The sequence below is a fragment of the Cottoperca gobio genome, chromosome 14 (assembly GCF_900634415.1).
Source record: "Cottoperca gobio chromosome 14, fCotGob3.1, whole genome shotgun sequence".
Taxonomy (NCBI): Eukaryota; Metazoa; Chordata; class Actinopteri; order Perciformes; family Bovichtidae; genus Cottoperca; species Cottoperca gobio.
In genome coordinates, this window is record NC_041368.1 from 1,392,620 (window position 1) to 1,407,165 (window position 14,546).

A 14,546-nucleotide genomic window follows, 5' to 3' on the forward strand; every position below is an offset into this window, starting at 1 on the left:
TCACCCAGAAGTGGTGCACAGTGCCTGGGGGCTCTTCAGCAGGGCAGAGGGAGATCCTTTTGCATCGGAGATGACAACACACTGTCCTCTATGGTTCTCCTTGACAGAGAAGTCTAGCCCTCTGGATCAGGGTCTTCTTTACGCCTTTCCACCCATTCCTCTGATCTTACCAACACTTACCAACACTTACCAACAGCGGGATCATTTGAGGTCACACGTGACTTTGTTGATATAAATACTTGACATGCGCAAGATGGAAGATAATCAGCGTTAAGCACTGCCTCTGGCTGTCATTCAAGATTCATAGAACTGTAGTTATATCCGTAACTTCCGTTGTGGCCACCATGGGGCAGAATACATCAAATAGCCACAATGCGGTGATTTCCTGCTTACTATCAAATTAAAATTTGGAATGTACTCACGGGACAAAACTACACTTGACTCGAGGTGAAATGGGCAGGAGCATGCCGGGAGGTTGGAGGACACAATGGTGTTGAATGATGAACTATAGTCGATGAACTGCATTCTAACAGATGTGTTCCTGTGATCCAAGGGAGAGGGCTGTGTGGAGGGTGAGGGCAAAGGCTCTGTAAGCAAACTGCAGAGGGTCCAGTGATTCAGGGACGGAGGAGGTGATGTAGGTTTTAACTAACAGCACTAACAAAGCACTTCAGGATGATGGAGGTGAGTGCAGCTGGGCGGTAGTCGTTCAGACAGATGTTTTTGTCTTTTTGGGGACAGGAACGATGGTAGACTGTTTAAAACATGTGGGCACTACAGACTGTAGCTGTTGAAAATGTCTGTGAAAACATCCACCAGCTGATGTGCACACACTTTGAGAGCACGGCCAGCGATGTTGTGAGGTCCAGGAGCCTTGTGTGGGTTAATCCTTTTGAATGATCTGCACACATCTGTTCTGTTTAAAACCAGTGGGCAGGGATCCTGAGTCTTCTGTACCTCCACAGCTGGGGAGCTCTCAAAATGTGCATGAAAATGGTTCAATTAATCTGGGAGAGATGCAGACACTTCCTTAGTACCGCCCGTTGTCCTTTTATAGTCAGTTGTGCGACGGGAAACTGCTGTAAACATAACCGGTATAAATTTACTCGGCAGATAAAAAGGCCGCCATCCGATTATATGGCGCTCTAAATTGGGAGAACAGTCAGAAGATATTATCTCCACATCTGAGCACCACTTGTTGTTGAACATGAAGCCCTCCTTGCTCTTTCAGGAGTTGTTTGTACGGTCCTGGTGATAAAATGGAGAATCCGTGTGGAACCATGGAGATGTTCGGGATCATAGGGTCAAGCAATGTCTTTGTGAAAACCATAATGTTACAGTTCTTAATGCCCCAAAAAAAGTAAAAAAAAAACAACAAAGTTAAACAATAAAAATGCAGAGTTGGAGAGTTGCTTGAGATGCGGCAGCCATCTACGACGCCCTCTTGAAGATACATGGCACACTTGTCTTGGTTTTTCAGTAAACTCATTTGACTTAAAACCATCACCTTGTCATAGCAAACATGGATAAACAAAAGGATTTCACTTTATTCACAGTATATTATAATTAGCTGTACCACCCCCTAAAATGTTCAAGAATTTCCAACCTGACAGCTAATATGGCATAAATCTGAAACTCAACCTTTTGTTTTTTCATTTTTAAACAGTGGTTCAGCCTTGGCCTCTTGCACCACAGCTAAACAAAAGCAAAGCTGACACACTTGCTGTATGCTTTTGTCATTCATGAAGGGTAAATGGGGATTAAGCTGACATCTAATAAATTATTCATAGAGATTCTGTTTTACAAACAAGTCTGATGTGACTGAAACAAGTTAAAGCACTGGTGACGCTTTATTCATAGGATTTTAGTTGATGATCCTCAAATGTCAAAACAGAGAGGTGTCCTCGTTACTTTGAAATGGAAATAAAAAAATATAGCTTTGGCAGATCTGTCAGAAATTAGAAAAAAAAAGATGAGAACAATATTTATTCAGGAAATACATCTAAGTGTGGATCATCCAGATCATTACAGCTATATGCAGACATCAACTATGTCTTCAGATGTCCTGAGACATGTGTTACGTCCTGAGAATACAGACACATCTTCAGATATGTTTTTATAAAATTAGTAGTGCCTGAATGTGAATCTTAATACACCTCACAAAAACATAATTGAAATTCATTTATGAAGTTAGTCACATCAGAATCAAGCAATTAATAAAAAACACAAAGGTTTTTTTGCTTTTACTGTTGATAAACATGTTTGTAATAACTTTACCTAAATGTTTTTAAAGTATACATTAATACAACACTGACAAGCATTTCACAATATTTAAACTTTACCAAAAGATCTGGGGCTTTACGAATCTCCTTCAAAAACGTACAGAGATGAGAGGAAAACAGGAGAGAAACAGAGGAGAAAGAGCAGGCATTTCTTCTGAGTTCTAAGATATACTATATACTATAATGACAGAAGTCTCTGTATGTGTGTGTGTATAGGTGTGTGTGTGTGTGTGTGTGTGTGTGTGTCTGAGTTTCGATGATCTCACCAACCCTCCAACCGATATACTTCACACTTGTGTGTTGCTGAGGATCCGAGGGGGTGCATGGCCGGACTTCGTTTAGCAGACACTTTGGTTATTGCATGCGCCATAGACGCGCATCATAGCCACACAACAGCGCGACAAAGTCCACTAACGGCCACAATAGAAGGTCTCTGTATGTTTTGTTTCACAAAATAGGACACCTGTCTGTGCCATTACGTTACACATGATAGTAGTCATTAGAAGTTTGCTCCCCCATTGTAAAACTTAGCCTCGCTCCATGGTGAGGAGCATAGATCTTTCTTATCCTTTGTTTTGAGAAAAATATGAGTTATATCTGGAGTGTATATTAAACATGCTACCCAATAAACACAAATTAAAGGCCAGAGAGAGGTCGAGTGGGTCAATTTACATCCCGAGAATAATAGCTCAGGGAAATGTCCGGTCCCCGGGCCCTTAGCTTTCTGAAATACAGTGAATGGATGTAGCCCTGCAATTAACGGCAACAATGATCTTTCCCTTCTATTGCCCAAGTATTTATATTGCCTCACCTAACCATAGTTAATTTGCCTTAAGATCTAAAATGAACCATAGTGTAGTTGCCATGCACATATATTGTATTAAGCTAGACTCTTAAAAATGTTGACAGTTGATGTCCAAAAAAACATTGTCATTTAATTTAACCTGGGTTTAGCAAAATAAAGTAACATTAAGATAGTTTTTTTTTGGTTATAGATTTTTAATGCAAATGCAGAGAGTGGGGTAGGGCACACAATCCACAGTCTTGGGCTTCAAAAGTCCGTCAAATAAAGTGGATTATATTCCAAAGATAGTTACAAAATACACTCCAGACACACTACATATGTTTAACTGATCCTTTAAGATAGATGTATGTTCCCTAACTGGGAACTAAAATGTTCTTTAGGGGCAAGGTCTGGTTTATTTATACCTCAAAATGCAAATGACAAATCTTCACAAACTTAAGTACTTAAATACTGCAGGAGTAAGAGGAAACCGGTGGGCGGGGACAGAGGGAATGAGGGCACTGGGACAAGAGAAAAGTCAGAGGGTGGACAGGAAGAGGAGGGTCATGACTTTATCCTGTTTATCTTAACATCGGCATCTTTATTACTTAAATCAGGATTTATTGTAAAGCACTTGAAAGGTGCTATATCATTTTATTATTATTATTATTATTATTATTATTATTATTATTATTATTATTATTATTATTATTATTATTATTATTATTACAGATTAAGTATCTCTATAAAACGGTCTTTCAATATACCATTGACAGCACAAACACTGAGATTTAACCATTCCTTTTTAAAGTTATTCAAGTAATGTTAGTTTAAAGGAGCTAAGGGGATAATTGGCAGCTCATTTGCGTTTAGTTTTTTAGTTTTCTATCTATTTTTTTAATGTTGTGTGCAATCTCTATGGATATTTATTTATTAAAAAGGAGTAGCTCTTTTGTCTCAGTGGTTCTTTTGAGTGATCTATAAACATGGAAGAGCTTAGCAAAGGTTGTGATCCACACATGCAGGTTTACACTCCTGATTGTAACCATCTGTCTTCACCTTGGAGCAGCTCTCTCAATGGATTTGGTAATATCTTTCCTGAACAGAGTGCTCTGTATTATAGATCGATCCTTTGCTTGTTCAGAGGCAATTTGCTCTGTGCTCCTTTAAAATTGCTGTATACATTTTAGCACTGGAGAAGATTTTTTTCAAAAGTTTGTTTGACGTCATCTAAAATACTTGAAATAACTGATAGTTTTGTTTCCTTAAAGCTGGCTTTTATTTATGTGAAATGCTTTGGAAAAAAGGTTACCCCTTTGCTTGGTTACTGCTGCATGTGAACCTGGAAATTAAACTATTCTTCCAGAGATATATTTTACAGAGCTTGGTGAAAGACTGCACATGCTGTCTTGCTGTCATGCTGCACAATTCTAAACAGTAATATCCCTTTCATGTTTTGTGGATACAGTAGTTAAGGTGTTTCCTAAGAGGATCTGTCCAATAGTTCATTTAAAAGACAGCTTGATTAAGCAGTATGCCTTGATAAAAAGTCTAGTAGCCATAACATTCTCTAGCTGCTAAGAAATCAACACGTTTGCAGCAGCTCCAGTTTACACAGCAGAAAGAATACAATACAGCTCAACATGCTCTGAGAATTAATTTAGATGTACGGTGTACTTGCAGTAATCCTCTGGCATTCTTAACAAGTAAAACTGCATTTTAAACCGATGAAATTATTTCACCCCATTCAGAGATTCTTTGTATTTAGATTTGAAGGAAAACAGCATTGTTTTGAACTCAATGAAATGTGCTGTGGCTTGAAAATGTGTTCACAGATTCTGAAGATGTTTCCATGGGTGACGGCTCTCTAAGAGACTAATGTTAGCCCTGTGTAGGGTGACATTAGGTCTGAGTGCCAGGAACAGAGCTAGAAGTGTTGTCAATCATGCTCCTTCAAGCTAATGAGATGTCACACCCATAAACAAAATATGTTTTTTAAACTGTATTGCAATGGCCACTTTTCTGCTGTAGAGGGAAAATGAGTAATAGCAAGATGGACAAAATAAGATACGCCAGCCAGACTTGCATCTCCCAGTTCAGCCTTTGCCTTCCCCAGTTCTGAGCTCCTGAATAATATACTAATATACATTGTATACCTGTTCAGTATTTCAAGCTTGCCTGGCTCGGTTGGACCTCCACAGCATTTTGTAGAGCTGCTAAATAAGAGAAGTAGACAATTTCAAAAACACAAAACCTTGAACTGATTTTCAGCCACTTGAGGGCAATGGAAACCAAATATAAACACAATACTGACATAGTAACCCTTTTAAGTTTCAAGTTTTATTTGTATATTCATATGCAAGTTAACACAGTGTCAACAGTACAATGAAATGTGTGCGAGAGAGACAGAATGTCAGCTCAGCAAAATCAGGTAAATTAAATTATATATATATATATACTGTATATATATATTAAATATTTTTAAATAAGTACTATATACAATTGAGTTAAACAATAATTACAAAAAAAACTTATGTACATATATGAAGAAGAAAAAAGGGGGGTTGTGCAGTACAATAAATAATAATATTTACTTATATTTATTTAGTGCAGACAGCAAGTGAGTGAGTGTGTCTGTGGTTGAGAAGCCTGATGGCTTGGTGGTAGAAACTGTCCCTGAGTCTGGTGGTGGTGCAGCCAGGCTCCTGTATCGTCTGCCTGACGGTAACAGGGAGAACAGTCTGCTGGGTGGCTGTGGTCCTTAATGATGCTGTGTGCCTTCCGGAGGCACCGCTGGTGGAAAATGTCCTGAATGGCCGGGAGACTGTTGCCAGTGGTGTGCTGTGCCGCCTCCACCACTCTCTGAAGCGATTTGCGGCTTTGAGCAGAACAGTTCCCGTACCAGACCGTGATACAGCCCGTCAGCAAGCTCTCGATGGTTTCTCTGTAGAAGTTAGTGAGGATGCTGGTGTTCATGCCAAACTTCCTCAGTCTTCTCAGGAGTCTTCTCAGGAGTCTTCTCAGGAGTCTTCTCAGGAGTCTTCTCAGGAGTCTTCTCAGGAGCCGCTGACGAGCTTTCTTGGCCACTGTGTCTGTGTGAAGTGTCCAGGAGAGTTACTCAGTGATGTGCACACCGAGGAACTTAAAGCTGCTGATCCTTTCAACCTCAGCATCACCAACATGGATGGGGAGGTGTCCACCCCCCTTCTGTCTCCTGTAGTCCACAATCATCTCTTTAGTCTTGCTGACGTAAAGAGAGAGGTTATTTTCCTGACACCAGCTGTGCAGTATCTTCACCTCCTCTCTGTAGGCCGTCTCACCATTGTTCGTGATGAGGCCCATGATGGTCGTATCGTCAGCAAACTTAAAGATGATGTTTGAACTGTGTTTGGCAGCACAGTCATTGGTGAACAGGGAGTACAGGAGGGGGCTGAGCACACAGCCTTGCGGTGCACCCGTGTTCAGTGTCAGCGAGGTAGAGGTGTGGCTGCCGATTCTCACCACCTGGGGCCTGCTAAGTTGTTATGGCAAATTTGCAACACACATACCACAACATTAATATGCATTTGTCATGTTTGTGTCTACCTGGAAAACATAGTTTTTAGGTCAGTCTGCTATATATGTATATATATGTATATATACTGTATATGTATATATATGACAGAGGCACTGCGAGCAGAACACTCATCCTGGTGTGAGTTCTGCTCGCAGTGCCTCTTTCACCCCTCGTCAGGATACAATAAACCCTAACCTAGAGTACCAAGTCTCTAACTGTGGCATGCCCCTTTTTCCACCCCTGCCAGGCCCCTGAGCTTCTTTGTCATCAGTCGTGTATGACAAGAACAGCTGGCTAACCAGTTTCATGGACTGTCAGTGGAGTAAAGGAGGAAAAAACATATCTTACTCTCTATGCTTGTTGGTTTCAAGGCTCAGTAAGAAACAGCAATACTTGTCCATAAATAATCAAACACAGAGACGAGTGAATTACACATTAATTAAACATAAGTTCCTTTTATTAATTTGTGTGCAGAACAAGAGGATATTGACTTCATGCTGGTTACAATATATCTGTTTTGTTCTAGGTTAGGGTATGATTCAAATAGTTTTGTTAAAAAACAACTGCTCTGGTAAAGTGCTTGCATTATTCATTAGAAACTGTTTTACATTGTCAGTGGGAAAGGGAATGGGGATTATCTTCCACTTCCTCCTACCAAATTTTAACTACCAATATGTGAGTCATTCGCCCTCTACACATGCACTCGTCAATGATTCTTTACATTAAAACAGGTATGACACAAGCGTGTGCAGCAGAATGCCAATATTGTGCTTATGTTGCAAGTCTCTTCCCTGAGAAGTTTGCTGTGAACTTGTGGCCACTTTTGTCATCAGAATTTGAAGGGAAAAGGTGTCATTAATCGCTCTACTAAAATATTTGAAAGAACAAGAAACACCAAAACCGCTTTTGATCGATTTGTTGATCAAGGATTAACTTTGACATAATTGTATAATGTTGTCAACTCAACACTACAACTAGCGAGCTAGCGTCCATCAATACCGATTACTAGGCGAGGTAGCCGACGTTTGGTATGACATGATCCCAACACTTAACATTTGTACATAATATGCACTTCCTCTTTACAGTCATCATCTTAAACATTGCCCATATTAGATAAAAGGCTGAAATATACTCCCACCAAATTTGTATTGGAAATGGTGAATGAAATGCATTATTCAAATCAAATGCAATATCTGCAATTATTACACATTAATTAACATCCCCAAACACTACTAGTAGCGGTTAAGTGTCTGGTTGACCACTCAACGCGGATTTAAGACGCATTAGGTTTGTTGTAAGAGATGTGCCATGTCTGCAATACAATTTATAAAAATACACTATTTATTTTGAGTGTTGTAAATAATTCAACCTTGGAAAGTATGATTTCTTAATTTATTTTTCAATGTGTTGATATTAATTGGCCTTTGCCATTCTCACACCTAACTTTGTTCAATGGATTAAACCAGTTTGTATCAAATATGGCACCATGAAAAACAACGGTAAAGCACAATATTCATTAACACTTGTAAATTGAAAGCAGCATTTCAGTCATTGCTCGCAGACTTTAAAGGGTTACTCCAGTAATGTGTGTAGACTTCCTAGAAGTTAGGGTGACTTAGATAAAAAAATAAAAAAAAAAGAACAAAAAACACAAACTTGTTGTATAAAACTGTTTTCCTTTATTTCCCTTGACCCTATATTAAATTAACACGTTTTTCATTTGCTTTCACAGTACCACCAAAAATCATCAACCTGTCAAGAGATTTTGTGGTAAATGAAGGCTCCAACGTCACCTTAATGTGCCAAGCCGGCGGTAAACCAGAGCCTTCTATCAGCTGGAAACTCATCTCCTCTTCAGGTAACTTGTTTGTCTTGTAAATAATTAATTAGCTACAGACCACTTTCTGCTATATTCACACTTTCCTCTTAAATGTATCACATTTCTTGTGCTTCCGATTTCATTTTCCTCACCGTCCTTCTCTCTGCCTCTCTTTCTTTACCTCACCCTTCTCTATGTTTATCGCCCCATCTTTGACTTTGTTTGACCCCTGGTAGATTTCTTGCTACACTTATTACCCATCATTACCTGTTTCCAAATCATCATTACAACATAATTGTTCACAGGAAAGTAAACTGACCCTGTTGTTATCGGACTAATTAATTAGGATAATAGGATGGATGTAAATGTTCTGATGGCCCTTTGAATGATGGGATTAAAGCAGAGAACAATAACACAGTGTGGAGCATTATGCATTTACAATCATGTCATGGCAGGTATGTCCAAAATCAAGATAGTAGCATTGTGCATGCTCAATGGCATTCATGCCATTATCCATAACTGAATAATAAAGGAAACCGCTGCTACTTCTGTATCCCACTGTCTCCATGCTTCACCTAATCAGGCAAGATGTTTGCATTCATAATGAGTTATATTTAAAAGTCAAAGCTTTTTTGCTTTCCTCTGTGCTGTCCTTTATGTTGTAGCTGGGAACTGGGAATTGAAATGTTAATATGACACAAGTGTGACTGACCTGTCCGGGAGGAGATAAGCAGGGAGGGTGGACATTGGTTGGCTCCTATTTGCGATGTTGTGCATAAATTATTGTGCATGCTGTGTAGAAAGTACTGTTGTTGGACTTCTTTGTTTTCTTTGTTTTAGGGCCAGAAGGCAGTTACCTGCTACAAGTCACAATCCATTGGTTAAATGGTAAAAAGTCTGAGGAATTTGATATCTACAACAAATGGGACCCCATTGAGTGAGGTGTTGTACAGATTGGAGTATCTTCTTGTTGACTTGCGTTGACATTCTGTGAATTGGGCCCATGAGTTCCTCTGTCATCTGTGCAGCATTTATCAGTAACAGAATCTCACAGCCTTTGTATGACTGAGTCAGTCTCCCATCCACCACATGAGCATTGGCATTTATGTTACCCATGCTGTTGTACATGTTGAATTCTTGGTTTTCAACAATTTAATGACATAGCCCACTCTGGTTTGAGTGACATTGAGTTTCCAGCAACCATGACCTTTAGTGTTTAATGAGTGAGTGAGTGTTGAAGCACATCGTTCAGCTCTGTCTCAGGTTCCCAGACTGCTGCTGTATGTCTAGCATACTAAGCCAAGAACGCAGAACACTTCTTCTGGCTGGAAGAGTACCTGAGATAAGAGGAAAATGTGCCGGACTGGGTTGGTAGATCTAACAGAGAAAGTTCTTACAGTATACAAGTATATAGCAGCAGAAGAGTTAAGGTATTAACCTCTACACAATCCTCCCTAAGCACAATGAATGTCACTCGTATAAGTATTTTCAATAAAGCTTGTTAAATATATAATACTAGTTGGTTACATACAGTTTCCTGAAACCCCACCACTACTCTCACTTAACCTTCTTGTTTATCTTCTATTACATTGTGATATGTTCAGCAGTTAAATCCCAAAGATCTTGCACCCAATTTAAAAGCTTAGTGGACTTAGTGAACTAATCTTTCTTATGACAGAAAGCAGTATGGCAGTATTTTTATCAAAATTACAACTTTAGGTGATCAGGAAAGATGTTGCATATTTTTCTCTGTTTTTCTTACTTAGGCCAAACACTCAACTAGAAGACATTGTAATCCTGAATTAATGCCTTCAAGACAACATCAATTTAATTGTCTTTGATTAAACAGGACGTCTGACGTTTAGGGATGGGAAATATAAACAATGTTATCATTATCGATTCCTCTTATCGATAAAATTCTCTATCAATTCCAGATAGATTATTGGGTAGAAAAAGACTAAAGTACATACAGCTTTTTTGGCGCTACAGATGATTTCATTGTTTTGGGCCTATTCTAATTTCTGACCTGTCATTTCAGATTTTTGCCGATTTATTTCCTTCCTTGAACTATAATTGACAGCATTCACAATAATTTTCGTAGGTTTTCAGATTTTTCTCTAATACGTTCATACATATCAGAGAAGAATCAGAGAAAATATTATTTTGTACTGTGTATGTAGACCTAATATAGTCTAACTATTGATTATTTGTCTAACATTATGTATGTATTTATTTATACAAAGCTATTTATGAATTAGTATCTATTGACAAGAAGAATGAAACGGGGTGTGTGTATGATTTCTAAGTGTCCTTGTGCAAGATACTGAACCCGACATTGCTCCCGATGGTACAGTGTGTGTGAGTGTGTGTGAATGCTTATCGCTCCTGTTGAGCAGGTGGCACGTTGTATGGCAGCCTCTGCCACCAGTGTATGAATGTGTGTGCCAATGGGTGAATGCTGGCTTGTGTTGTAAAGTGCTTTGAGTGGTCGCTAAGACTAGAAAAAGCACTATATAAATGCAGTCCATTTACAGACATTGCAGCCTTTTAACCACATCATATTAGTTCCCTCCACCAGAGAGCTCAAATGCATTTATTCGATCTGCACATCAGTCCAAGGTAAACATTAGTCCCAACAAAGTCTGGCATCCCTTCTGTTATTGTACATTCTTAGCAACCTAAACACTGAACTGTTGTGCATTGTATATATTTCTGGCCCAAAAAACAGGCTTCCTAAAGTATTTGTGAAGATTTCACTGTTTTGAAGGGCAAGCTTCAAAAGGAAAGGCTAATTAGTAACTGTGTTTCTTCCACTCTACAACTAACAAGGAGCGGCTGTGACTCAGGAGGGTTTTGTCCGATGCCTGGCCCCCGTGGTCAACTTGTCAAAGTATCCTTAGGCAAGATACTGAACCCCAAATTGCTCCCGATGGCATGGCCATGGCCAACGGTGCGTGAATGTTTATCACTACTAATGAGCAGGTGGCACTTTGTATGTACGGTAGCCTCTGACTCTGTGAATGGGTGAATGCTGACATATGTTGTAAAGTGCTTTGAGTGATCCCAAAAAAATTTGGAAAAGCGGCGTATAAATGGAGTCCATTTAAATGGGTTGAGTGGCATATATTACTGATTTAAATCTGCATACTGCCATGATACAAACTGAAGACCACTGTATTGATGGAGTCACACTAAATAGACTATCGGTAATCAGTTAGGCTGTAGAATCAATACATCATTCCGGTTATTTCCATCACCAAAAGCTGACTTTTACACAGCACCACATACTGTATGTTCCCCTTCATGTCCCTCCTGGCCAGTTGTACTGGAGTTAAACAGATCTGTTGGAACAAGAACCCATAAAGTCAAGTTCCACTTTGACTAAAGGGGAGGGATCAGGGTCTGTTAAGCCTGCTGACTTTTCTGTCCTTCAGCAGAGCAACAATCACAACTCTCACTGGAAATGTGGCAACTGCATGTTGGATCTGGCCATGCCATCTGAAACTTCTATTGTTAGTCACTGCATGTGAGCATAATAGAGAGTAAAGCCAAGTCCAAGTGCTGGCAGTTCCTATGAAAGGGCATTGAATGTGTGACACAGCCTACTGCTGTACTTTGGCAAAATGTTATTGATTCTTACTGCATGTTGATTTGGCATGTATCTCATTGGGACGTGATGTTGTGTACTCATATGGCATCTGTAAGAACGGCTTGATCAAGAGAGGGAGTGTTTACCAGCAGAGTCAGAGAAGTGAGGACCGCTGACTCATTGAAAGGCGGTGATGCATCGTGTGTCTGGGGAATGTTGAATTGCTGCTTTATGTTGATAAAAATAATATTGATTTGTGCATTATAAACCTTTGTCTCTCCCTTGAGCCATTGTGGTTCACCTTGCACCTTTATTGTATGCTTTCAACCTTTAGAACATCATTACTTTAAAATGTTATGAGGTATATCATACCTCATAATCTGACGGTTTGCTTGAATGTGCCATGTCCTGTGACATGCTGATTGACTATATCTACTTCCTGTTTCACTTCTGACAGTAGGAGTTTGACAGTTTTACAAACTAACATTGCATTGCTTAGAAATTTGAAGACACAATGAACAGTGGGAGTCATATGTGAGGGGTTCATACTGTTACCAAGAAAATAAATCTGACAAATACAATACAACATACTAATAATGACCAATAATCAATTTACCATTCATGTCTAGTGGAAATAACACATGTATCTTTGTTTCAGTGCTCAGATGTTCCATCTGAGAGAATAAGAAAGTAAAAACTTTGCTTAATTAGGAATAACCGCTCATTTGCTATTCTCTTGAACAGCCAATCAATAGCCTGTGAAGGCAACAGAAGATGTTTATCCCATTTCAATATGACCATAAACTGAATTGAACTAGTGTGCCTATAAAGGTTTTACAGGAGAGAGAGCAGTCTTCTCACCCTTTTGTAATTTTTACTCTTAATTAAGCAAATAGTGAATTAGTGAGTTAAGCAGAGGAGAGAATGATCTGACAGAATGGACTGCTGGGCCGGAGGGGGCGACACGTGTTCTCGAGGCGAGGGACTGAACCACTCAGCTATCTCTGGGAACTATTGCTGTGAAATCTCATTAACTTCATCCAGCGGCTCGTTTCATTGCTGCTTTAACTTACTGGCTCTGATGTGAACAACAGAGCTGCTTTCTTATCAGACCTCCTAAAGGTGCAATCTATTATAATTGGCTATAAATACATTTTGATGTGGGAGGAGATTGAAGAAGCTGAGTCATCCATTGGTCAAATTAGTTTTACTTCACTATGGGCCGAACACTTTTGTTTATATATTTTTATTTTCTGGGGGGAGTTTGCATGTTGTCCCTGTGCCTTTGTGGATTTTCCCACAGTCCAGAGACATGCAAGTTAGATTAATTGGCGACTCTAAATTGCCAGAAGTGGGAATATGAGAGTAAATGATTGTCCGGGATGTCCATGTCTAAACTGCAGTATAGAAGAGGCAACATGACAAAGTCTCCCTTGTGTTAATATGTTTGATACATGTGGACTACAAGCTACAACCATACAAGCTGCCTTGGTGGCATACCACCCTAGGGTGCCCACCATGTATTTGTGACATCAACAGTTTAAATGAGGTTTATTTGCATCTTTCTTCCATCTTTCATGTTTGTTCATGGTGTGTTTTTCAACGCAACGGCCTTAAAACTCATCTTTCATAGAGACGGTTCAGATCTCAAACTCTGATTCTTGCCACGCATCTGCATACTGCAAGATAACTGCGGAAGTTTGTATGTTTTGCTGTGTTTGTGCGGCATGTTGCTACACTTTCACCAAGTCTGAATTTGTGTGCAACACCAAACTGACTGAGAATCTTTATGTTAAACAGAGCATTTTCGGAGCAGCAGGCCCAGTCAAAGACGTTCTTTACTCTCTGCTCATCTCAGCACTCTTCATGATCAAAATGTATGCAGTGTATGGTTGCTTATGTTTATTTATCTGTTTTAAGTCCATATCTGAGAAAGTACATTGCCATTTATAGTGAAAATGCTTTTTGCAGGCACCAACAAAACTACAATTTAGGGATGTCCATTGGCTTTTAGTTTAGGGATGAAAATGTAAATAGACGAGCATTAGCTTGAGAAGCTGTCGATTTGATTTTCCTCATGCAAGATAAAAAACAACAGAGATTCAGTCCTTCTTGGTTTTGTTTTTTTGGTTGTTTTTCTCTCAGATTGTTCACTTTCAATGTTCTGAGTTCTAGTTCTATTTTTTTGTTGCCTCTTATCAGTTTAATCTCCAGTATTCGACTGATGGCCTGATAAGCAAGCAGGGCAAGAATACACAGCGTGCCTCTGCATTGTTGTCACCCTGACTCAGAGAGAGCAGTAGAGCAGAGCAGAACATGTCCCTAAACTTCTGTTCCAGTATCTTCCAGCTGCAGAGCAACTCTCCTCTAGCCCGGGGCCATTCAGTGTGAGCCCAGCTATTTCAAGTACTCTGGGGTCTTAAAAAGAGTGAATTAAATAAAAAAAGGTCCTCTGTGTGTGTGTATGTGTGTGTGTGTGTGTGTGTGTGTGTGTGTGTGTGTGTGTGTGTGTGTGT

The 14,546-nt window shown here is 39.5% G+C and overlaps 1 protein-coding gene across 5 annotated transcripts in view; it reads left to right on the forward strand.

The window, feature by feature from the left end:
- Nucleotides 1-14,546, forward strand: part of ntm (neurotrimin) — a 405,184-nt gene that overhangs the window by 372,687 nt on the left and 17,951 nt on the right. For all 5 annotated transcript variants that reach the window (XM_029448070.1, XM_029448072.1, XM_029448068.1 and 2 more), the window contains one exon: nucleotides 8,355-8,480. In XM_029448070.1, coding sequence (XP_029303930.1) covers nucleotides 8,355-8,480 — 126 coding nt within the window. The remainder of the gene's footprint in view (nucleotides 1-8,354; nucleotides 8,481-14,546) is intronic.